This window comes from Diplotaxodon limnothrissa, linkage group LG18, assembly GCF_057381915.1.
Source record: "Diplotaxodon limnothrissa isolate DT_005_m linkage group LG18, D_limnothrissa_male_GT1.1, whole genome shotgun sequence".
NCBI classification, from domain to species: Eukaryota; Metazoa; Chordata; class Actinopteri; order Cichliformes; family Cichlidae; genus Diplotaxodon; species Diplotaxodon limnothrissa.
This window is the reverse complement of record NC_140613.1, coordinates 11,485,651-11,512,951: the sequence shown is the minus strand read 5'-3', so window position 1 is coordinate 11,512,951 and position 27,301 is coordinate 11,485,651. Positions and strand designations below refer to the sequence as shown.

General features: G+C 38.7%; 1 protein-coding gene across 4 annotated transcripts in view; it reads left to right on the top strand.

Moving 5' to 3' along the window:
* The window catches only part of LOC146613152 (guanine nucleotide exchange factor VAV3-like), a 47,919-nt gene extending 40,011 nt beyond the window's left edge, over positions 1 to 7,908 (top strand). For 2 of the 4 annotated variants that reach the window (XM_085376993.1, XM_085376992.1), the window contains 4 exons: positions 851 to 938; positions 1,442 to 1,571; positions 7,106 to 7,254; positions 7,867 to 7,908. In XM_085376993.1, coding sequence (XP_085233119.1) covers positions 851 to 938; positions 1,442 to 1,571; positions 7,106 to 7,254; positions 7,867 to 7,908 — 409 coding nt within the window. Of the gene's footprint in view, positions 1 to 850; positions 939 to 1,441; positions 1,572 to 5,564; positions 5,625 to 7,105; positions 7,255 to 7,866 lie in introns of all 4 variants that reach the window. The other 2 variants (XM_085376994.1, XM_085376991.1) reach the window with 2 other exon arrangements.
* Positions 7,909 to 27,301: the final 19,393 nt, after the last annotated feature.

Here is a 27,301-nt window from a genome sequence, read left to right as displayed (position 1 = left end):
CTTTAATTAGGAAACGCTTCTTAACAGCTGCTCTTTGACTAAGATTCAATGTTATATGACGTAGTAAAAAATATACAAACAAAAAGCATTCCTCTGAAAGCGGTCAGGTTCAAAGACTGCACTGAAAATGAATGAATAAATGAACCTTGGACAGCTGTTGAAAAATATAAAGAAATGAGAGATGGCTCAAGACTTTTGCACAGCACTGAGTGATGATTTAGTCGTTTAATCCACAATATCACTCAATTGCAACTGTTATGTTTTACATTTGGTTGTGATGCAATTGTACTAACTTTCAGTGTGGCAAACACACCAAGTCCATACAATCAGCAGCAGTAATTAGGCAACTCTATTGCAGAATTCACATTCCTTAGTAAAAAGAGGGCACGCTGTACTTTGGTATTATGGTGGCTGTCAAAAGCTGACACTCTTGTTATTCTGTCTATTTGTGACTGGCTGATTAGAAACTGTTACGGAGTATAATTTATGAGTAAAATAATTACTGTTGTCTAACCCTGAGCACAGTTGTGACACTGTTGTGTCAGCTAATGTATTTAAAGCTGGGGTAGGCAACATATTTTTGGCAGCACTGAACAAAGCCAGCACCGAACAAAGCCCCTGGCTTCATTTTTTAGTTTTTCTACATTTTTTGTGAATTATAATAAAAGGATCAGTCTAATTCTGGCATAATTTTGACTATACGGTGCTTTGGTAAGAGATAGAAATTGGCTCAGCATAGTAACCAACTCTCAGCACAGACAGACCTTAGTGACAGTTCATCATAGAGACTGGACTGATGCAGAAGCATGTCTACTTGATTAACAACCCATGTCTTATTCATCCTCCACAGGTTCAATGATAAAGTCAAGCACATTAAGATTCTGACCAAGGATGGAGGCTTTTACATTGCCGAGAGTCGGGTTTTCAAAACTGTGCTGGTAATGCCTTTATCTTTCTATGGATTTTTGCAGCCTACAATCTGCTATAGCATTAATAAGCATAATCATTTTTACTTTCCACTATTTTTGCAGACCTCTCTTGAGAAAAATGCAATTTCCATACAAGTAAAAATGTACTTTTTAAAATTAAAATTATATAACTACCACTGGTTTATTTTGACATGTTTGTACCCACTTAGAAAGCCACAGGGACATGCTTTAAAGCTGTGGCTTTGTATCGCAGCAGCTGATATTCAAATGTATTCAGTGCTTGCACTTGACATTGGTGTAAAAAAAAAATACATTGTGGTACGCTGGCCCATGGACACTTTCTCTGTAATACTCTCTGTATTTGCATTGCTTGTACTGTCAAGAATAATGAGCAGCTAACCTTTCAACTTGTCCTTGCATTCACTTCTATAGACTTGTGCACTATACAGTCTGTATTTTTATGGCTTAGCGGTGCTTTGGGTACATTTCTTTTTCTTGTGTGGTTGACACAGGACTTGGTGGAATACTACCAACAGCACTCTCTAAAGGAGGGTTTCAGCAGTCTCGACACCACTCTACAGCACCCCTACAGGGAACAGCCCAATGGAAACGTGCCCACGGCCATTACCAAGGTCGGGAGTGGTAAGTCTGCTTTGCAAACATTCAGGTTCCTTTCCTGATGGTATCTGTATGACAGGCTGAAAAGCTCCAAGTTCAGATCAGAGCTTTATCCAGTTGTAGCTGAAAGATATTCTGAGCGTTTGTTTTGACCTGTTTGGAGGACCAGAGGGTCAGACTTTTGCTACAACAGACCAGGTCAGATAAAGCAAGGCGAGTAGTATTTTTTTTTTCCCTGGGAAGTTTAGACCTGTCTTTATGATGGATATAGTCAGTGGTCTATATTTCCCATGCCATCTCATAGACACAATAAAACACTCTAAACCCCAAAACCATTTGCTGTAATCAGTTTCTCACCTACTACACAGTTTCTTACATTACAGTCAAGTCAGTGTACTATACACTCTTGCTTTATATATATATATATAAACATGCTGACAAAGCAGTTGTTTCATTATTAGACACTTAAGTGTCTAATACCTCTGTCTTGATACCCAAGGCTGTCATATTCCTAACATTTGAGACATGTTAGAAACACTTAGTTCAGCATAATGAGCTAACATGATTCCCCTTGGAATAGCATAGCATAGACAGCAGCAGATTTATCTTCGAACCTCTTTTTTTTTTTTGCTTGGTTGGTCTTCTCATGTCATTTAAGATTTAACTGCCTGATCGGTATATTTAATAGGCATGCCATTATGACCATCTGCCTAATATTGTATTGGTCCACCTTTTGCTGCCAAAACAGCCCTGACCCATTGACGTATGGACTTCACTAGACCCCTGAAGGTGTGTTGTTGTATGTAGCACCAAGAAGCTGCATTGCACACAACAAACTGCATTGCACTTTGTATTCTGACACCTTTCTATAAAAACCAGCATGAACTTTTTCGATTGTATGTTCAGTAAGCCTGTTAGGGTCCGCTTGGGTCCCATTGACGTAAATTTCGTCATCAGACAGCGAGCACGAGGGTCCATGTGACCGTCGGTGTGCCTGCCTGCTTTTTGTGACTGCACAGACTACTCCGTAGAGAATTTACATTATAGTACAACAACTACACATGTGCCCCAGGTGGCGGACTTCAAAGAAGTAGTCAGCAGTTGGCTCTCCAGCTGTCCTTGTCTGTATCAGCGGTGGTGTATAATCTAGGTTTTAAATGAAGAATATAAAAAACATGACTTCATTAATTGATTCTGTGCTAATTATTTGTTCAGTTTGTCTTCAGTGAAGAAGGAAGCATACACTAGAAGTAGAAAGTAGAAAATCGAAGTAGAAAATGTGGATAGATGTGGATGTGGATAGGCAAATAGTACAAAGGGATGTGGAGTCAGAGAGATAGGAGAGGAAAACACAAAAGAGAGTCAGAGACAGCGAGTGAGAGAAATATAAAAGAGCCTCTGTAGCTCACCAGGCTTGGGAAAGCGAGGTCCCAGTTAGAGCCCAGTGCCCGAGGCAAGCACCAGGAGCCTGCTACTCCAAACGTCACACTCCGCACTCTGCTCAGCTCTGAGATGGCTTCACAATTTTCCTGACAGGACATGACATTTTACTTGGGCTTGCCGTGGAAAAAAAACCTGTGACAGCCGCCTGCTGACACACACCTGGGGGATACCCCTGGTCCAACCGAGAGACCGTGACTGTTTCCGCAAAAGTGGGAAAAGTTTGCAAATATGATCTGATGTAAAAGAGCAGGAAGCAGCTGGAGGTAAACTGTCTTAACTTAAAGAAAGGTGTATGTGTAAACAACCATAGCTGCCGCAAGAGTGGCAGAGGCAAGCAACTGAACACAGGAACAAAGTCAAAGTTAGCCCTTTGTGTCTTTTCGGATGTAAAATTCTGCTACATCCTTATCCCTCTCACTCCTTTGTCAGCATCGGTCTCCTAGCGCATCAAGCTTCAAAGCAGCTCTGCAAGAGCCGTGTTTGTGCATTGCTGCCATTCACCGCGCCGCTGTCTCTGAAAAACTCTTGACAGACCTGCCGCTGCCTCATTGTATTCTGGGATAGATTATTATTGCCTTAAGTCGTCCACCCCCATAGACAGACTTAGAGTGGGCACCGTATTCTCTGTCTGGTAAACAGCCTCTGTGGAAAGACAGATGTCATGCCAAAACAACAACAATCTCAAAACAGACACCTCATAGCAAAGAAAATAGAATGCAAGGCTGAGTAAACAATCACAAGATGCAGAACTACTGTAAAGCCATCAAAACTCTGGAGTAATTTGCTTGGAAAAACCCCAGCTAGAATTTTTAATTAAGTCTGACTGAGTGCATTTCCCTGTGTGTGTGAAAGCTGGAGTTGGGAACTAATTAGCAATGCAATGATCTTGTGTTGTCTGTCAGGGTAATCATTTTGTCTAACTTTTACTGGGACACCGGAGTCTGTTATCTTATATCAATATCATTAAATTTGATGTATAATGTCCTGAAAATATTTATGACAGAATTATTGAAAGAATTTTAAGATACTCAACTTGTGCATTCACCTGAAAACATCGAATACATCAGGCCTGCAATACATTTTCACAAGGTTTCTAGTATTCAGTTGCTGTAGCTTTGTGGTCATTTCTCTGGCCCACATTGATATAAATAGCATATTTTAAATAATAGAAACTCATGTCACCCTGTGCACGGTCCATGCACATATGTTCTTGTCTAAAAGAATCAAAAATATTTTCATGTAAAGTATAAATACTCATGCTATATTAGTATGTTAATAGTTGTGCGAACTCTGGTCAGACATTTGACGCATGTTGGTCTCTGCCTGTACGGTACAAAGAGAAGGCATGAAACCATACTGCTGTGCTGACGGGAATTGTTTTCTGAGCATGAGGGTCTGCTGGCTCAGGTGAGATTTCATATGGGAGCAGGAGCTCTTAGCTTTGCAGTGTGGAATCCCAGACGCTGCCTTGTCACAGCACCGTGCTTCTGCTCAGACGTATACTTACACACAAGCTGCCGCTGCTTTTTTAGTTGAAGCTGAAAATTTTGCTATTGCTGATTTTTATGCAGTGTAACCAGCACAAAGTTGAAGAAAGCCACATTATGTAGCCAAAAGTTTACATCCGAGACTTATTATTCAGCATAGTAAACCAAAAATGATGGACGTTAATAGGCAAAGGGATTCTTTACAGAAATTCCTACAACAAGTAGATCCATCTGTATACCAAAATAGTCTTTAGTATTCAGACCAGCAGTCCTGCTCATACCATCTCCAAATTAAGTGTCTCCCATCAATTTTTCATTTTCACTGGGTTAGGTCCTTTGGTGAAAAACACATTATCATTCATTTTATCCTGCTATATTAGTATGCCAAAGCAAACTAAATTATTTATTCAGATTATTTTTGTTGAAGTTTTTCTCTTTTAGGATTGGACCACAATTAGAGAAGAAGTGGTAACCAAATAAAGGACTTTATACAGCATTTTGTGAAATATCTTGTAATGTCTTGATATGGCTGTGGCAGTTTTGGCAGTTCTGCGTAGGACTGCCACACTGTAGTGCTCCTGTCTCCACATTTTTATCCTGAATTAGGAATGATACTTTCTCAGACTTGTTTTTGCTACGTCAAAAGCACACAATTGTCTTAAATATTGGTCCATTGCCTACCACTGACATTTTGCTGAATTGGTACTGAGGCATAAAAAGCAACATATAAGTGTTAAAAAAAGTCATACCTATACTGACTTTCAGGCATCAAAACGCATTATAGGCTCACTCACTTAACCCACCTTACTGTGGTTTGTGCTGTGTAAGATTTTGTGCATGTGCCCGGGGCAGTAACAATTTGTCTGATGGTTTCACTGTTTTGCCCTCCTCTCTCACTGCGTATCCCCAACCTTATTTGCTTTTTTGCTTGTACTTTGACTTTGACAACTTTTACTCTTTCTCTCTCCTTTACCCTCACACAAACACGCTCTCTTTCTGTCAAACTTGTGTTTACTTTGCTTATGTTCTCTCTTTGCTCCCACTACGGCCTGAACCCCCTCCCATCACTCACTTCGTTTCTCTGTAGTTTCTCCTGGCGGCTGCAGCTTTGTTCCTCCCTCCTCCTCGCCTTTCTGGTCAGGTACAGGTACAGCTTTTCTACTCTCTTTGAATTCCCCCCGCTGTATGTCCACATTTCCACGTTTCTAAAGATGAGCTGTCTTGTTTTCTTGTCTCTTTTAAATAATGCATTTTTTTCCTTGGTAATTACACAGAGTGTATAAGTCACCCCGTTGGGGAAAAACCCTCACATCAGTCTTCTGGAAATTAAATATCACAGATGTTATGAATTTCTGCCGGCTATGATATCTCCCATTTGGTCAAGATAACTGCAGAAATGTCAGCAAACCACTGGCAAAGAGCTGCAAAGCCACCATTGCTGGCATTTACATTTTACTACATCCAACAATAACACTATCAATTCAGCTAATTAAAAAGATGACATGCGCTTTTGTTTGTATGGTTTCACTTAATGAACTGTGACAAATATGTTACACAATAAAACAGTTAATTGAGCTTTAGTATCCATTAAAAGTTGTGACTTTAAGGCCAACAGTGGTGGTTACCCTCTTGAAATAATGAGTAAGGGCTCCCGAGTCAGAATAACTGGAGGTTTTTCACATTTTCGTGTTTCCAGCAAGACACGAATGCAAAAATTTTAGTTTATTAAGAATATTTAAGAATTAAATGATCTCTCTCTGTGCTTACTTTAAGCATGCGTGTGTGGAACTGAGCACCTGAGTTGTTGTGATGTGGGTTAACTTTGGATGTCTGTGTGCATGAGAGGATAGATGTATTCCTTTCGTCCAGCATATCTGCACAGTCGTGTCATCTGTGTTTTCACAGATAAGGTAAACAAACCTATGCACAGCCGTGTTCACGTGTGATATGAGCCCTGACCTGCATGCGTAGGAACAAACTTGGATAACCTGATAAGTGCTGGATGCATCGCTTGAATTCACCTTTAACTTTTAATAAGATGAACACATGACCATGATAACCCAAGTTCTCTCATCCTGGCTGCGTGCTTGGACCCACCAAGCTGAGCTGTTGGATACATTTCTCCTCTCTCACCCGCGAACCTTAAGCATTATCTCATTTCTGCCTCTGCGGTTTTGCTTTTACATGAATCAAACCCATGAGTCAAGGCTTTTTAGAATCGCTGCCCTATCATTCTCACAAAATGACATAGTCAGTTTACTACGATTAATACCTGTGAGGAATATGTTTTGTACTAAAAAAAAAAGAAAAAAATCAATGAACCATAATAATTTTATATAGATGAACTGAATTTAGTTTGGCTCAAGTTCTCTCTTGATCCTTGTTAGTTAGTTTTCTTACAGTAAGTGAGCATGAAAGTTTAATCTCACCCTGAAAACAGCAGTACATCTGTAAACTTTGTCTTTAAATATTAAATTCAGCTTACATTTTTGTGAGGAGTGTAACTCTGATCTGTAAGTGTGATATTTCTTGCTGGATCAGTGTCAGCAGATGTTTTCACAGAGTCTAAGATAAGGTGAAATTTTGTAAATGGGTCCAAAAGTAATATAAGATCTCTCTCTGTTTCAGTCTTTTCTCCTAGAGTGGTGGGTTATGCAATTGCACGCTACGACTTCTGCTCCAGAGACACGCGGGAGCTTTCTCTGCAACAGGGAGACGTTATCACTATCTACACCAAGATGCCCAATGGGTGGTGGAAGGGAGTAGTCGGTGGCAGGGTATGTCTTTGACAAACTTGCTCTTTGCAGCTGGCAGGATTTTTTTTACTTGTTTCAAAGTGGGACAACAAATAAATATTTCACAAATATTTTGTATTAAAAATTAAATTAAAAAGGGTGAATCAGTAAATGGCTGTGTTTGGCAGGGAGCTTGTGAGTGTGCATGTCATGAAGGGTGAACCACTTCATCCATAGTTAAATGGAAAAAAGCTCCTTAGTTTTAATGGGACATGTCACATTGGCACAACAAAACGTCCGTCAGTTAATTTATTATTTTTTTTACCAGGTTTGTTTAGCCAAAGTATCAGTTGTTATGCATTTCGATGCACAACGACTCGCCACTAAATTTGCTCACATCTGAGTATGGCACTGCTTGTGAACACACTTCTCCAACCCTGCCATGCAGGCACAGTATCAGTTACCACTCATCCTAGAGTTAACAATGAATTATCTCTTGTACTCACCTCCAAATTGTCAGAATTATTGACCCATCCTGATCAAGACTACATATAACAGTCTGTACATTGTGACAGGAGAAGAATTCTTCACAAGATCAGCGGAGGTCTGGTTGAATTTGAAATGCTGATCTAGATGCTACTTTTCTCTTCTTAGGTGGGATGGTTTCCCTCTACTTATGTGGAAGAGGAGGACTGACTTCGCTTGTTGGAACGTGTATTCAGCACCCATTCAGGCTGAAACCCTCCAGTGAACGCCATGCTGCTCTGCCACTGTCTGGGCCCACAGTCATATCTCTCTTTGATAAAAATCCAGAGACTTGGACACAAGAGGAGGTGGCAGTGCCCTTAAAAACCTTCTCCTGTCCTCTGACAGACTCTCACACAGAAATGTCAAATCACAGATTCCAGGAGCGTCATGCCATATCTTACCTCTACGCAGTCCTGTCTGCCCCTGCGGCCCACTGGGAAGTACATGTGCTGTGCCTAGATAACCCTCCCCCTTCCCTTCCTCTCCCACTCAACTTCTCTTATTATTGATGACTCCATCATCTGGTATGAGTCTTGCCTTTCGTTGTTGTCATGTATCGAGGTCAGCAAGGCTCAATCATCTAGCTGGACCACAGATTCTGCTTATAGTGCCCTGCTCAAGTACCAAATTAAAGTGAAAGTGTTGAGAAGTTTTTGACTCTTCCTGGAACACTATAGCCCTCATGGCTGTGTCGATATTTGCGTTCAGTTCTCTTTAATCTTGTTTTTTGCATTCCAAACTGCGTGGACACAAACCTTTGATAAAACTGTAACTGCCAAACTTTGAATTTGACCCTAATTTTAAAAAGGGGTGGAACATGGAGAAAAAGGATGGAACCATGATGGACTGATCTGTCAGTCAGTGGACCTGTGGACGCTGAAGTGATGCACATCTGCAGAGAAACAGCTGATTATGTGGCCATAGGACGCCACTGATAAAGCTACATCTCCCAAATTAGATTCCTGTCCTTTTAAATACTGTTTTATTTAAATAATCACCTCAACTTTAAGTGCAGCCTTCAATAAACATTGAGTTGATGAAAATCATTAAAAATCTGTTTAGCCTGAAAAGCTATAGTTTGACATTTTGAGAAATGTACTTATTTGCTCCTTTGGCAAAATTAGATGAGAAGGTTAATACCAGTCTGAATTTAGTCTGTTTAATATAAAGTATGAAACAGTCATTGGCATAAAGGCTCACTTATTGAGAGGTTAGAATTCATTTGTTCAATTTGTAATAAAGCAAAACTGTAAAACATTCAATGTGCGGTTTTACTTGTATATGTGTTGGACTTTCTTGTCAGTGGGGACTTTTTTATGTCTCTGTGGGTTGTCTGGCAAACCCATAGTGATGACGAGTGATGTTAGAGAACTTAAGAGGGGCTGGTAGGTGGGTATTGAAATCTCCATAGCAAGTTGGGTTATTGAAGCCAGTCTTTATGCTAAGCTAAGCTAACCTCCTTGTGGCTGCAGGTTCATATTTAGTGGAAAGACACAAGAGTTATCAGTCCTCTGTTACACTCACCAAGGAACTCTATAAGCATTTCCCAAAATATCAACCTATTCCAGCCGTGGTTATTCCTGGCCTACAAGACTACAAATGAATATGGCAACTTGTCACAGTGAAAAAGGTGGTTTCACAGTGTTCCCATTTGATGACACTAGAGCAAATATAATGCCCAGTACTCATACATTTTTAGACATCAAAGAGAAAAAGTGTATGCATAAAAGGAATTATAAAGCCAAATACATTTTAAAAGTACATGTGTGGTGTGGATAGGTCTATACTTCACTATGAGCTCCTTGATCTTTTGATCATTTACTGTGGAAACCAGAGAGCCCTTTTGCATTCCACGGATTTTGTGTTTACCTCAACTCTCTCTCTCTTTTTTTTTTGGTTTCAGTATGAATGATTCAAGGGTGATGTAACTGCTGTTCACTGTAGAGCAAGGTAGCACAAGGGCGTTAAGTGATGCTGTTTTCCTTCAAACATTAATACCCCACTAACCATGTGTTTGACATAAATATTTAATAAAAGCACGCTCTTTGAATTGCACTTTTAAAATGGGATAGGCTATTATTCCCTCTTCGGACAAATGTTACATTGCAGGAACAAAGGCTCTGCGAGGTTGCATCACAAATCACAGCTGTGTCTGATATTGTTTTTGGAGGCGCAGTGGAGAACAGGCAGTGCTCAAATAATGTCCAAACAAACAGAACAGGGAAGACGACTGAAAACCGTTATGATGTAGGAACATGTAGATGTAGAACAGTATTTTTTTTTCTTTGCCACACTGAAATTTGGCACAAAATTGTACCCCCTTCAGCAAATTTGCATTGTACAGGCTAAAATTTGCAACATATTTCCTCTCTTGGAAATTATATTTGTTGATCCTTTGTCCTAAATTATTTATAACTTGAGCGCAATGGCTCAATTAAAGTAAAAGAATGTGACTGCAGGATTTCCAGTATTTGCAAATGCAAGGATTTTTTTGTACACTCGTCACATGCATGTATTTGTCATAACCATATAGTATATCGTTAGCTTCATAGCATAAGTGCCTAAGTCATTGACTTAGTCAAATGACTTAGGCACTTATGCTATGAAGCTAACGATATGTAAAAAAAAAAAAGATATAGGCAGTATGATGTCGCACAGTGTTTTTGACCCTGCATTTTGAAGTCTTTTTAGCATTTTGTCTTGCTAAAGTTATTAAACATGGGAGTCTGCCAGGATTGATGGGCTTCTGCAGGCTGTAGCTCAGGTGGTAGAGCAGGTCATCTACTGATCGGAAGGTTGGTGGTTCGATTCCCGGCTTCCCCTAGTCTGCATGCCAAATATCCTTGGGCAAGATACTAACCCGAAATTGCTCTCCGATGCATCCATCGGAGTATGAATGTGTGTGAATGTCAGTTGTGCTTGTGCGAATGGGTGTGAATGGGTGAATGCACAAGTTGTGTAAAGCGCTTTGAGTGCTCAGAAGAGTGGAAAAGCGCTATATAAGAACTAGTCCATTTACCATTTAGTCCATTTACCACCCCAAAGTGGGCATTAGAATAATTGCGTAGGAGGTGGATTATAGATTAATTATTATAGAGAAAACAGTCATAGGACTGTGGGGCTGATAGGTCAGCATTACAGAAAAATGTCCTACTGAGTAAATAATGATGGAAAACCAAAACCTAAATAAATGAAATAAGAAAGTCTTTGTTAGCATTACCAAAAACAGGGGTGCCTATAATAGCATTTCACTGCTGAACTTGTGTCTAAGCTGTAGACACTACACACTACTATACTTCGCAGCTCTTATGTGTCATGTTAGTAAGAGATGGTAACAACTGCATCAAAATACCATCTAAAAGAAACAGTTTCACAACATCAACGGAAAGGTCTTTATTGATGTGCAGATGGCCACATCAGGCAGTCTCGAGGGACTGCTGGTACAGAGATGACATGGTTCACATTATTGTTTCCACCTTGTATTCACTGACTTCAAAAGTCAGAATTTGCTACATTTAGCTAAATTTATGTATTTTAAGCAAACAAATTAAGCAAATGCTCCAGTTAATCCCTTGTGATCCTGATGACCCTGCATCTAGTGAGATGCTGCTCTTTTATCTATAGGTGTGTTCATTTTACTGGTTTCGGTTTATTTTAATGCCGTGATGCAGTAAGCTAGTTCTCTTAATTACTGAATGTGCATTTCCTGCTGTTTTATACAGTCTGATCATATATTACCATAGATGAAATTCTCTATCAAATATAACAATGGATTGATTTACACACTGGAGCCTCACAGTATCAGTATTCTTGTAATGTAAACACTCCCTCAGGCTTTCTTTCCCCCCACTGCTCTGAAGCCACTCTAATGACCAAACCCAGCAGAGGGAGGGTGCTGCTCAGCTAACAGTAACCCTCCCATCACGAAAGAGGTAGAAAAAATGGCTCCCCTAATACTCTTCCTCTCCTTAATCTGTCTGTTCTTGTCTTAGCCAAGGAGATGAAAGGCGACAACAGAGAAGTTGGACACCAGCCAGAGAGAGAGAGAGAGAAATGGATGTACAAAGCTGCATGGAGTATGGTGAGATAAAGAACAGGTAGAAACACGATAGTGTGTATGGATATGAGAGAGGGACAAAGGCAGAAAGAGAAAGCAAAGGAGGCCCTGCATCATCTTCATCTGTTGGGATGATCTTCTTAACCCCAGTCTTCACCTGTCAGTCCCTCTGGATCTCTATATGGGGCTAAAAGGGAGTTTAGCAAAAGCTGAAACTGCAAATACAGTGAGCTCTCACGTCCCCTCAAAGGGGCTCGGCTCTCTGAGAGAGTTTAACAGTATGATTTACATTCAACTGATGACTTCTGACCATGAAACCTCTTACAAACTAAAACTGCAGCTAATGTTTTTCTTCACTGAGGGAAGGTGCATATAAAATGTCTCACAAGAAAAAAGGGAATGATTGAAAAAGTTATCAGATCTTATGAGAAAACCCAAACCTGACCCTGAATTGGATAAGTGAACAGAAATGGATGGGTAGGGGTGCAGCATGATGGCACAGTGGTTAGCGCTGTTGCGTCATAGCAAGAAGGGTTTAAATCTGCCGGCTGGGGTCGTACAGCTGCGGCCTTTGTATGTAGAGCTTGTGTGAGTTCACTCTGTGTACTCTGGCTTCGGTCCAAAGACATGCAATGGGTTCAGTTAACTGCCAGTTCTAAACTGGCTGTAGATATGAATGTGAGAGTGAATCTCTCCCTGTGTTAGCCCTTCACCCCATAGCAGCTGGAACAGGCTCCAGCAACCTCCCACGACCCTGAATTGGAAAAGCGGAAGAAAATGGGTGGATGAATTGAATTGTTATAACATGACATATATGATCTGATGGCAGCTCCACCTCATACATGCAAAACATTCTGATTAAAATCTGAAAATAATGTGTTATTCTTCTTTTTAGTGCTCTTACTGGGATTTTATGGGGAAGTTGCCCTCATAAGAAAAAACAAAAAACTGTATTGATTGTTCATTTAGAAACATGAGCAAACATGAACGGTAGTTTTGCTTAATTCATTAATTTATATGCTAGAAAATAACTCAATCTGACCACAGTGCTTTTGTTTTTTGGAAGTCCTTAGTTACTTGGCCCACTAGGAGAAAGGCTCTGAGTCACATGACCTATTTGAAAACCCTAGGGAAATGATCAATTCTGTGCCTACAAGAGAATAGAAGAAGTATGAGCGGTTGACTTTAACGCTTCAAAAATGTCATTATGAGGAAAGGTATCGAGGAAAGAAGAAATTGTACAGAAAACTTAGTGAGTATCAGTGACAAAGTTGAAAATGCTCATTAATTCTTTTTGCTGTAGTCACATGCAGTGATTGCTAAGTATGCCATAGGCCACCATTGCTGAATGGTCTGTCGAACTGAGACGAGTTAATCAGTAAAACAAGAGAAGAAGAGAAGGTAAGAACACAGCCACCCTCCTCCCTGCTCGCCTGTATGGTGTTGCTAAGTCTCCATGAGGACTCTATCAGTGCTACCCAGCAATTAAGATCTCACAGATCAAAGCAGTCTAAATGAGCTAATCCTCAGAGAACCGCTGCTCTCTGTCTGTCTCTCTCTCCGTGTCTCCCTCACCCCAGTTACTTCCTCTTGACTCATGGGCTCCATGTGCTGACTGCGCTTTGATGCTTGACAGCGGTGGGTCTTCTAAATGTAAAATGGTGAATAAATGTGTATTAATGGGTAATGCTTTCATATCCTTAATGTCAATTTGCACAGGTTGGGGAGCATGTTTTCAAAGCTCTTAAGACATAATTGACGATCACGAATCTGTAGCCGCTGTATCTGATGTCCACATGCAGTGCACAAAACCTCTGAGGACCCCATCGGCAGGAAGAGATTTAATACAACGTTTGATAACAGGCAGTATTAAAATGTCCAGGCCTGCATTAAAACGAATGATGCAACAAGCCCCTTCTGAGTGTGGCGAGTTGGAAGCAGCAGTGGCGTGAAAGCGAGTGACAGCTTTGAGGTCAATAGTTGTTCACAGGAGCGTGACGCTGGTAGCTGCTTAGCAGGTCGGTCATTATCATAGGAAAAGCAGAGCATCTGCCTGTGACTCCCGGGGACAGGTTTAACGAGGTGGTGGTGCTTGTCATGGGGGCTTGCTTTGGCAGGGTCTGTCTGTCTCTAACCCCACCTGCTCATCCCCCACCCCCCTTCATGTCTACCTCTTCTCCTCCAACCCTTTCCTTCAGGTCTGCCAAATGGGGGTGTTCATGTTTACAGCTGCCTCCTCCATCAGGGAACCATTGTTTCATGGCAGCCTTTTGTGATGAAGGTTTCTGTCTTCCCGCTATTATTTCTTCCCACTTGATTCCCTTTTTTGTTTTTTTGTCCCCCTTGTAAGCTGTCTATCTTCATGTTACTTCGGTCTTTGTCACTCTGTTTTTGTCATTCTCTGTTTATATTCTTCTGCTTGTTTGACCCCATTATTTGTGCCACTACCTCCAGCTTTCTTTTAATACATGTAATAGCAATCCTTTGATTCACTAATTGCCAAAGTCAATACTGCTTTGTAATAAATCACGAATAAATGCTTAATAAAATAACGTTAAGTCTGTGTGAGGGCAGTAGACAGAAACAGAGGAAAAAGTATTCTGGCTTTTCACAATCCTCCCTGTTTATCCAGGCTTGGACCGGCACTAGATGTACACCGGCATGTGACCCCCTTGTGGCTGGATCAGAGAAGTATGTAAGTGTGGCAATGGTGATGTATGAGGCTGACAGATGAGGACAGGCAGGAGTCTCTGTGGACTGTGATGTTTGCAGATAATATTGTGATCTGTAGTGAGAGTAGCGAGCCGGTGGAAGAGAGCCTGGAGAGACGAAGGTATGCTCTGGAGAGAAGTGGAGGTGTGTAGAAGCACAGCAGAATACATGTGTTTGAATTGTGAATGTCTAAGGAGTAGAGATAGTGCGGGTAGATGAGTTTAAATAACTTGGGTCAGCTATCTAAAGCAAAGGACACTGCACGAGAGAGAGGAAAAAGAGAGTGCAGGCAGGGTGAAGTGGGTGGAGAGGAGTGTCAGGGGTGATTTGTTACAGAAGGACACCAAGCAAGAGTGAAAGGGAAGATTTACAAGATGGTAGTGAGATCCACTATAATGTATGGTTTGGAGATGATGGCACGGACAAAAAGACATGGTGCTGACGTGGAAGTGGCAGAGTTGAAGATCTCATCATTTTAATTGAGATTGAGCAGGATGGAAGTTTAAAAATGAGTATATCAGAGGGGGGTAAAAGACACAAAGTTAGAGGTGAGGCTGTTGTGGCTTGGACACGTGCAAAGGAAGGATAGTGAATATATTAGACAAAGTATGTTGGAGAAGGAGCTGCCAGGGAGGAGGACAAGGGAAAGACCACAGAGAGATTCATGGATCTAGTGAAGGAGGAAATGCAGATGGTTGATGTGACAAAAGAGGATGCTACTATTTCATGTCAAGATTATGGCTGTGAAAAATGTCTGCTGCAGAACATGAATTACAGGTGTAAAGAACAGATTAATAAGGTCCAAATATGCTTTAATTGGAGGGAAATGATAAAGAAGGTAGCTAATTCCTGCCAAAAGCAAAACATTCCAGCAGTCAGTGTATTCACATTATGCAACTGTGTGAAAAAAGTGATATGTAGCAGTCTTGAGTCACAGCTCACTTTTTTACATGTTGCTAGAAAAATGAAAATAGGTGCACTGATTTATTGAAACATGCACATATACAATGAAATAGAGTTGTAAAAAAACATCAATCCATACTAAACATTAAAATTGAATTAAGATGCTGTTGCAAATGAATATTGTAATTAGTAGTTAAGTAGTTTCATATCACTTTAGGAGGAATTTCAAAGGTCAGTAAAGCTCCTGTTTCAGCAATATCAAGTATTAACTAAATAAAATGTTAACTTGGTCTGTGCACAAGGTAATGTTAGCTGTTTATTAGCAATCACCCACATTAGCCATCCATTATCATCAACATAGCACCTAGCTCACTGAGGGTCATGGATGGAATATTGAGCTGATTGTGGACACATGCACTCAAAAAAATGAAACGTTGACTTTAATTAAAATTATTTTGTCAACAGGTTCCACGAAATTGAATTATGTTAGTTTAAAGCAAAAATCTTTAGTTCATCTAATTTAAAAAAACTACTTAAGATTAACAAGACATATTTAAGACTAACTAAATCAAGTTATGTTGTATGAACATAGATGATATATTTTCAGGTTAGATAGTTTAGATTAGTTACTTCAACACATTTCTTATTTGTGGCAGTAAAATGTTAAATTTAAGTTAGATTAATTCAAATATTATATTTTCAGCCACCTTGTGCTTTATTAATTAGTTTTACATAAATCTATTTTGTCAACAGGTTCCACACAAATGAATTAAGTACATCCAACTTATTTTTTAAAATTTCTTTTATTGCCAACACATTCAGTGAGCATTTGTGTAAACCCAGTCCAAAATAAAACACAACAGCTCATTAGGGTTAGTAATTAACAGTATGTAGACAGATGCAACATCAAGACTTTAAATTAAATGTCTGTATCTACCAGAAATAGAAGAGAGAAAAAAAAACGCATTGAAGATCACATAACACATTGATAAGATGACACTTGAGTTATGCACATGTGATGCTAGTAAGGTCTGTGAGTGTTTTTTTCTTTTAGTGTCTAAAATGGATAGCAAAGTTGCTATTTGCAATGATTGCTTAGGGTCAGTCCAGTAACACAATGCCAATGAAGTGCTTTCCTTTAACAATGCAAAGTGAAGTGTCCACCTCAACAGCCACAATTAAAAAAAAAATTTATGTAACAACAACAACAACAACAACAACAATAATAATAATAATAATAATAATAATAATAATGATAATAAATAGTCCACTGATATTAGCAATCAAAGAAAATTACATCCCAAATAAAACTTTAACAAAACATGCCAACATTATGGTCTAACAATAAAACAGCTTGTCAGCGTTCAGTTTTTTTGCAACAGCACAGCAGTAACCATTTAACACTTGCCACTGTCAACATTTATTTTACCAGTGTTTGGGCAAAAAACTTCAGATGTAAACATTTTAACATGGAAACAATTGTTCGTCTTTAAAAGTCCACAAAATATACATTCATCCTGCATTCCCAACTTGGATGATCTGATATCCTCGTGTTGGTGTTGTTCCCAGACCATCATGAAAATGTTGTTCCAGGTTCAACATTGCAAGTGACCAATCACATTGTTGTGACGTTATTCTTTTGCGCGCCAAGCCATTTGTGCATTTATGAAATTCCAATGTTACAAGGACAATATCAATTCTGCTTACTGTTTATTAAAGGGTTACGGTTAGGGTTAGGGTCAGTTGATCGGCGGACAGAGGCGGTTTCACGCAGCTTAAGTACAGTTTTTTGTTTTACGCCGTTTTTTCCCGAAGTCGCAAAAGTATGACGTCACAACATTCTGATTGGTCACTTGCAATGTTGATCCTGGAACAACATTTAGTATGATGATCTGGGAACAACACCAACACGAGGATATCAGATCAACCTCCTAACTTACCCTTATTTTTAGTATGTATTGCAATTACCTTTACAATGCACACAATGTAACACAAACTGAATATGAACATATTTCCACCTCATAACAATATGCCTTGAACGCTAATATACACACCACCCTTCAACATTTCTGGTGCAGTATCATCTCTCAATTAAATCCTTTAAATCTCAATACTTTTGATTGTCTCTTACTAGCCCCCCCACAACAGTAAAATCTCTCAAATTGTAGTAGTTTACAAACTTTTCAAAATGTTCTAAATTTCTTTTAAATGTAATTTTCCCGTTATCTGTCATTTACAAATTACCATTTTATTCCCATTCAGCCTCCAAAAAACTTCTGTCCATCTGACAGAACATTCATCATCCAAATTAAAGGTTGGCTTATTCATTCAGTGTATTCTTGAGCAACTGTACCTTGGTCAAGAGTATGCTGACATACAGATGAAGGAAGAGCTTCTGAAGTACTTCAAAGAAAGCTTTCAGTCTTGAGGTTAACTGAGATTCAGTGCATATATCCCACCCATTAAGAGTGCACATGCAGAGGCCAGGTCTTCCAGGTCATGCAGGACACACTAGATGGTTATACCCACATCGGCTGGAGGAGTGCTGGCATCAGCTCTTTCGATGGTAAAGATAGCAAGGGTAATTTGTTCCAGCTCCCTCTGAACAGCTGTAGCTTAGACACAAAAACATAGAAAAATGGCATCCAGTTTTAAAAAAAGAAAGAAAAAGGGCCAAAGCTACCCTTTAATGACGTAAACACAATATTAGGAACATGCACCCCAGTGCGCCACTATTTCAGACTACAGATTCAACGATAAATATAAATAGTTTGGGTATACAAGAAGATTTCCCAAAACATTTAAACAGGTTCCATGCAAATTACAACAACAACAACAACAACATTACAACATGCAACAACATTAGTTATTCAAAATTTGGTTTAATACAGATAAAAAACAAAACTAAAATTACCAACCAATTATTCTTTGAAGAGGATGCTTGGGTCTTCATTCAGGTAAAAAGGTAGTGCCCTGAGGACACACTCCCTCCCCTTTTCAATACTTTCCTTCTGTAGAGAGTGGCAGAGATACAGGAAGAGAAAACAGATATACTTTAGGATGACAGAAACTCACATTATACGCAAAATGAATGACATATCCACTGCACAGATAGACATGTACACAAGACCAACTAATCATCACATGGACATGAATAGTTAACCTGTTGGGCAGGGTTTCCACCACATTATATATGTCAATAATGGAGGTAAAGACAAACTAATACATCATCTTTTTTGCATTCAAAACATAACATAAAAACATTCACTTCTGGTTTAACCTAAATCAAGGGATCAGATTTTACATATGTTTAGGTAATTTAAATTTTCAACATTTTGAGTACCAAACTTTGTCTTGCTTAATATAAATGTAAGTGCACTGTGCAGCTACCATACACTAGCTGTTTAAATTTGAAAATGATCTTATTAGCCATAATATTTTGCTACCAACAGAATAACGCACCTGTGTGGCTGGGGCCAAAGTTTGTCTAATTTTCTTCCCTGCAACGCCTCCTTTTTTCTTGAAGACTTTTATGAGCTGGTCAGTGTATTGGTCAAGTTGTGTAAAAAGCCTTGGAACATGTGCAGCAGTAGTAATCCTCACATATTCTGCTTCCACCTGAAAATATGTCAACAAACACAACATACTGTACTGTAAATATACATACTATATGTACACATATACAAACTAAAACTAATGTAGTAAGACCTCATTAAAGCTATAATTTTAACACAAACATTTACACAAAATGCTAATGGAGCCATTACAGCTTTTATTGTTATTTATCAAGTTCCAAAAAATATTGATCACAGCTGATCTGAAAAGAATTTCATGCCTCAGGCCCTTGAACTGCAACCTTTACCATGGTTCAGATGTGGAGAAGAAATAACAGGGGCATGGGATGGGTCACAAAAGAAAACTTAACTTATAAAACAGTTTTGTTTTTAAAACTATAACAGTTCACATACCACATACAAGCTCAGCAATACCACATACACCACATCAGTATAGGAGGGAGCAGGTAAAGGCAGGATCTGAGATTTATAAAGTAAAACAAGAAATTCATTACTTAATTTCAAGAAGCAAATTATTGTTTGAATTACAACTAAATAAAATACTACTCAGAAGAAAAGCAAGAGATTGACACTGCCATGTGCTAACTTTCTATAGAAGCAATTATCACCAGGTCTGTCGACCTCCATTGTCTGTCCACTCATATGTCTTGAATAATTTTATTAAAAAAATTAAGTGTGTACTTTCACAAACTGTAATTTATAACTACATTGATATGTATAACTCCGCTAGGAAACATGCTGTATTTACAGACCATTTTTACATAATACAGATTACTGATAGAGCAGAACAATGGTGTCACAGTGGCTTTCGCCCTTGACTTTTTGGATTTTAAATGTCACTTTATGCTATCCTTGCTATCCTATTCGATATTTCCGACTCTCGGATTACAGAAAAGGAATCCCAAGAAAGCAAATGGAAAAATAACCCCTTGAAAGAATAACCCCATGAACCCCTGTAGCTAATCCCTTAATAAAACAAAAAACAATAAAAATGTTTCTTACACAGTCCACAAAATAAGCATGTCCAGGACCCAGTAAAACTAATGTAAAACAAGCGCACGCAAACGATATAACATGTCTTGTAAGACAAACGCAAAATATAACCATGCTGGACATATAGATACTACACAACATAGTCAAAGAAAAAAGTGGTCTTACCTCTCAAAGAAACAGTAGCTTGGCGCCAAAACAGCCTTTTTCAGTTAAATTTGAAGTCTTGTGCATGAGCAGGCACAAGCCGTGAAACCTTCTTGTTCTGCGCGGTTTCATTACAACTGTTTTTGCATTACTGCCACCTTGTGGATATACAAGGTATATCGATCCTAATTGACTTAAATGTTATGCGATCAAGTAACACATTAGTATTATGTACGTTGAATAATAGACACAATTACGTAGACTTGATTAGAAAAACATATGTTAACTTAACAAAAACATATATTTTAAGTAAAATGAAAATAAATAATTAATATACACTGAACAATCCACCTCATTCATTTTTTTGAGTGTGGAGAACCAGGGGAACCAATCCGAGTAAATAAAGATTTAAATCTGGAGCAGAGCAGAAGAATCAGATGGTTTCAAGCCTGAAAAGTAGAGCTGAGAATGTAAAAGCTGCAAAAATTAGGCAGAGCGGTGCGAATGGTGCTGAGAGGCAGGCATGGGAAGCTGCAGGCAGATGTGAAAAAGGTGATAAACTTTAACCTTTCTACAGTAATTTATTAAAACATATTTTTGTTTTATTGTAGCCAGCTGTGTGGTCAGTTTTAAAATACAGGCAGTGATCGGTTCAAATATTTCACAGTGAGCGCTCTGTTATTTATATCTCCTTATTTTAGCATAACTAATACCACACTCTATCCAAAGTTCATTTTTAATTTTTCTCTAGGGCTCTTTTTCTACAGCAATTAAATGATTTAGATGTATTGAGGAATTGTGCTGTTGTGCCCTTTGCTTATTAGTCGGTTATAAAAATATATTTTACCTTTGGGATCTGTAATGAAAAAATGATGATGTGTAAAATGAGCTTAACTTAATCGTAACATACTTATTTTGTTAAATCTAATTTACAATTGGGAAAATTAGTTGAAAATGAAAGTAAAAAGTTAATTAAGTTACCTTGCATGTCTTTTTTGTGTCATGTATGGCTGGGGCAGGCAGGAAGTGGACCCAAATGCAGACACTCGTGCATGAAAAATAAACTTTATATTATTTTCAGCTTTATTTTTTGCTGGAGGAACATCCTTCATAGCATAAACTCATAATATATATTCATCACTTCACAAGTATATTTCTTGTGTAATTTGGAGCACCTCAGCCTTTTTTCTCCCTGTCTCTGTTCTTAAGATTGGGTTCTTGACAGCCACCTTTCCACTGAAATCAGGTTTCAGGGAACAGTCGATGGATCTGCTGAAGGGCTGGATGGATCTCTCAGGTATTTAGTATGTAGGTATTTCCACAATGGTAAACTGACTGGTACTTAAATAGCCTCTTTCTACTCAGTTGAGCACTCAAAGTGTGTTCTCGTAGAAGTCTCATTCACCCGGTCCCACAATCATCAGTTTTATATGTGTCTAAGCACGTTCTAATATTCACTATATTCTAATACTCCAATGAATGCATCGGGAGGTACTGGAACAGTGGGTTACTTGGACTGGAGAAGTCAGAGACTGATTGACTTGGTAGTCGGCCTGCTACAGCTGCAATTTAGGACTAAAAGGATCAATGCAACTTCAATTTTAAGTTTCAATCATTTGAATCTCTCATTTGGAAAAATATTTTTCCCATACCCAGAAAACAACTCAGATTTTCTTAATATACATGTAGCCTGTAACTGCAGCTCAGTTTATATATCACAGTCTGAGTGTAGACTGTACTTAATAACAGGTGGCAATCTTTCACACATTCTCCAGGTGCGTTATTTTTATTTTTCCAGTCAGACGTGTTTGTAATGCAACCTAGAGGTTCAACACAAAAAAACACTTTCTTACCAGCATGCAAAAAAATGAGGATAAACCATTTCTTCCGAGCTCCAGGAACCCAGGAACAGACTGTGAAAGGTATCTTTTATTTATGGACAGTGTTGGTGTGATACATAAATAATTTCTTCGACAGGGTGTTGGGGTGCTCGTGGTGCCAATCCCAGACGGGGCTGATTTGCAATTTAGGTGTGGCACTGAAGGCCAGAAGTGCTGGATCTGGCTCTGAAGAAAACATGTTTGACACTGAAAAAGATTGCAATCTGTAGCAAAGATTGTATCGAAGTGAGGGGGGACTTCAGATTGATTTAAGCAAAATTTTCTGTAAGGTTTCTTTTAATCTCTACAACATGACGCTGCTCTGCTTAAATCTGTCTATGCTTTTCAAGCAAATAAGAAATATTTTGTAATTATTTCCCCTTAGTGAGACAACTATTATAGCACAAGTGTCCAACAACACAAGGACTGATATCAAAACATTTTGAACAATAATATTAATCCCATGTTCCACAAAATAGTTAAAGAGTAAAAGGACTTCCATATTTAAAAACAGAGTAAATGGGTATTTCGAGGTTTCTTCAGCAGGGGCAGCTTAACTTCCTCTTTGTTTTGTCTATTGATTCCAGCGTACTCTGGCTCTCTGTGCCAAGCCAGCAAACCACCCACCAGCTGTCCTTGCAATGTCAGGAATGTGAATAGCAGTTTGATAAAGCCACATATGGCATGCTGCTCCAACCTCTCCATAAGTGCCATTCCTGATGTGGTGTCACATAAATGAAGTCGATAAACATTGATCAGGATGGAGGGGGTGGAAAGTCCTATAGATGCTGGTGAGTCAGTGTACACATAAGCGCACAGGTGATGCAGGTTTGCAAGTATGCTTCTTTCAGGCTGTCACATAAGGTGTTAAACCTCTTTATGCTGGCTCAAAAAGTAAATATCTAAAAGTGCTAAATTACGCTGCTCAATTCTGGCACCAAAACAACATTACTGCCATTTATCTGTTTAATAAATGCACTTATTTTTTATTCAAAACACCTGACTTGTGCTCTGCTAATATGTGAATACAGTAGCTGTGTTAAAACAGCAGATATCTCCTTGCAGAGGTTTTCTGCACCTACATCGTCTTTTTATTATTATTATTTTTTATTACATGGTCTTATTCCTCATGGTGGCATTTAGACGAACCCAATTTTGAAGTAAAATCATTTTAAACAGGACTGTTGTAATGAAAAGATTTACTTGAAAGGATCAAGACTGTCCGCTCACTGGTTCCTCTAAAGAGTCCACAATGAAAATTTTATGCTACTGAACTACAGAAGGAATTATTTTAAGACAGTTATGAGAGATGTGGTGTCCCTTATTTACTAGGCTCACTAACTGATGGTTAAACCTGACTACTTGACACTTAATATTACTGTACTTAAGTTCAAATCAAAAGTTTATCCTAAAAATGATTAAAGTTTAAAGTTTATTAAGATAATGTACAAAAAATGCCTTTAATTTGATGTGTCTAAAGAAGAGTCGCTTTAACTTTTTTCTTTTCAAATGGCATTTGCAAAACAAACAAATAAAACTATGAACAACGCAATTGTAAGTAAGTCAGTAAGCGTAACTCAATAAATGAAACGATAAGTTAGTAAGTGAATAAATAAAACAACTTTCACCGCAATGGATAAAGTTGCTTTAGTGCTGCATGAACAAGACATCCTCTCATCCTTTCTTTTGTTACAGCGACAGCTGAACCAGCAGTTGAAGCTTGCTAAGCGACAGGGTCAAGGACGAGTTCATGTTGCAAACAGAATGGAGTTTATCAATATTCAAATATTTAGACAAATTTGATAGGTTTATGGATAACAAAGTGCAGATCATTAATACGATCTGTAATGCCGATTGACAGAAAAGTGGAGATTTCTGGTGGAACAGCACCAGTTCTATTGCTGGGTATTTTAGAGCTGAATATGGATATTGGTTTGCTCAGTGCTCCAGTCATGTTGCTGAGCCTCTTCTTTCCTCGATATTGAATACCCCTTGTCTTACGTTATGTAACCTTCTGTTGGTGCCACCAGTGCTGACAGTGGCAGAACACAAGGACTGTACATGTCTAAAAATGTCCTCCTAATACCCCCTCCTGAGTCTTAGATGTGAAAGTAAAAAGGACAAGGCGTTGCTGTGACATAAAACAGTAGGGAGCAGAGCTAGTGGAGGAAAAAAAAAACTTTCTTTCTCTCTGTGGTCTAAATTCTGGTGACCGAAAAATCATCATACTTTACAAAATCATCCCAGTTATTCAACTTCCACTGTTGCCACCAATAAGTTAGTAAAAATTCTTGAATAAAAATATCTACCTTCCACCTTTATTTTTGTTCTCTCCAAAGACAGATAAACTAGTGAGAAAAACATATTGATATTACCATTAAAATATGTCAGTGCTAAGCAGACTGTTTCCTTGTGAATCTCATTGCAAGAGTGTTGGAGCAGCTTTTGAGTTGGAGCAATGCTCCCTATCCAGTCATTCATCAGTATTTAAGGGCAAGAGACTTGGATTTAACCTTAAAACATTTTAGTGGCAATAGCTAAATACAGCCCAAAGCTAAGAGAAAGGGTCATAAAGCACTAGTTTTATTGCACTAACATGTCATAAAGGTAATTTTCTTTTCTACACACACACTGCTCTAAAAACTTCTTTTCCTTGAACTATAACCACAGCCTCAAGTGGACCACTTCACATTCTCCAAAGCCAGTTCGGAGACAGGAACCTTGAAGCAAAGTATTAAATCACTGAAGGCGATATAATGCTGGACAGATGAAGTTGCTGCTGTATTTAGGATAACAGTGTAGTTATTTGCCAATTTACTCACACATCCTAAAGAGCTGAGCACAATCCCCTTACTGCAGAGACACATATGAAGTCTTCTGTTCTCACATGGTGAATATAACAATGGAGCCAACTTTACCATTAAATGTATTAGTCATTCCGGATGAAAAATGGATAGTCATTTCTAGCTAATTATAATAGCACCTTTTACCAAATAGATTTTATTAGCTAGTGCTGTTTCTGGCTCACTTCTTTCTGCTTTAGATCAGGTCATTTAAAAAAAAAAAGGATGAAAGTTTCCATTAATCTGATGCCTGCAATATAATGTGAAATAATTGAAGCTAAAGCTGTATGTCCCAGGGAAAAGTCTGCATCACCAGCTAATGATTTCAGACATTCAAATAAAAAAGCTGTTGTTTTTTAAGATAAAACAAGTATAATAAATCACAGGCCTAATTATAGCTGAGCAGCTTCGCTTACGCACTTGCTTGCTACATAGGATACCTGAATAAACAAGATAGAAAACGTGGCTTTTACGTTTTTTGTCTGTCCACCTGTATGTTTCTTTTTTATTATTATTACAGCCCTTTTAGTGAAAACTGTAATAAACTCAGAGCTGGATATTTGGTAGTGTGTGAACCTTCATGAATCCATCACAGAACTGCAAGTAGTCTATAAACTACAAGTCGGACAAAATTTGTGGCAGAAATCTGGCACCTACAGACATTAGACAAATACACCACAGTATATGCACTACTCTGAGTAGAGACTTTCAAAATATGAAATTTTCCTTGGCTTTAAAAGCAGCTCAATTATTGCTGTTGCTGGTAAATAGTTAGCTTGCAATCCTTAGCGTAATGTTCAGTTAGAACCTCTCAGTCAGATGACTGTATTTCAAAGTTAGACGTAGCTTTTGGATATCATTACGACTGTGGTCTAATTTGTTCGTTTTAAGTCTGGTTGAACACAACATGATGCTCACATAATGCATTATTGCTCCCATGGAATCCTATATAGGCTATAGCCGTGTGTGCTTTTAGGGTGGAGTGGTAAGGTGTGCAGCATCCCTTGTTTCCTTGACTTGTGTTGTCAAGATAAAAATGCTCAGCTCAGTGCTTCATGACTCGTCTCCATTAACCAGTGGGTGATGTCACATTGGCTATTGTCATTATTAATATACAGAGGATGGGACAACTATAGTAAAAAGTAATTTCCCTTCTGTAATTTCCATCTGCAGTAGTTTGGCAGCATGGCACTGTTGGGCCTCGTAATTGAAAGAGCAATGCCTAACGTAAAATTCAACCCTTTTAATCAGCTTCAGATATTATGTCTGCTTTATTCATCAACAGGCCTCAGCTGGTCATGAAAGTGATTGTCAGTCAGTTGTTAGCCAGCTGTTAGTTATCAATTAATTTTGAAATGGGGAAAGTATGAAAATGGCTGTAATTCCCAAACACTTAATATGTTTTTTTGTAAAACCCCTTGCATTAAAGCTACATGTCATGCACAATATAGATCTAACTGTACCTGGAAATAATACGTGGGGAGAGCAAGAGCGCTCAGCTCTTCGCATTAATAACACTGCCAGCAAAAACACTTGCTTATATTGTCTGCTGAGCACATTGTCCACATGTGTTTTTGTACTTCATGTCTTTAAGGCTGAGTGTTAATTCTCAGCATTTCACGTTTTGGTTGAGGATTTGGTTCAAATTTCTGAGCAAAGGTAAACAAATAATATAATATTGAGATCAAAACAAGGAGTCGTAAGAGTGTGGTGGTGGTGGCCTGCGGGGTGATGATGGACTGAGGCCTATGCAGACAGTTGGTCATCACAGTCTCTAGGATCCTGGAGATTGTTCTTTCTTTGCTGATCCATCGGGATGACACCTTATGGGTCAGCTGATACCCTTCTGTGCTGCTGCTGATGTAGCTTGGCACGGGCTTGGCACTGAGTCGCAGGCCCACATAAGGTTTTGAGACAGATTTTCACACAGATCCACGAATGTAAGCTGCATTCAAGTCCTATTTGAAAACTGGGACATCTGGTCTTCCACTGTATTCTTTTTGTAAGTAAACAGAATAGCTCATCACACCTCAACTAGATAACATAGATTTAGCCTTTTTAATACAGTCGGGTGTAGACCAAACCTGCTGCTGCTGACTCATTTTCTGAATAACTGATAAGTCTGTTAGTGTTTTCTGCATCAGAAATTCTAAGCAAAAGATTTTGTTTTTTCTCTTCCAAAACTTTAAACCTTGCTAAATAAAATACACCCATACCTTTCTAGTGATTACATATAGTGAATTAGCCTTTTTCAAATACCCTGTGTTGGTTCTCAAAGGACGCTTTATAAGCAAGAGTCTGTCAAAAAAGGCATTTGCAACTCTTATCATAGATAGTAATTTAATGAGAGGCACTTATAATAGACTCTAGCACAATTAGATGTTTCATGACAACCTTTGGGAGTACAATTAATCTCTCAAATGAAATTGGTCTCAGTGCTCAATATGTCACCCA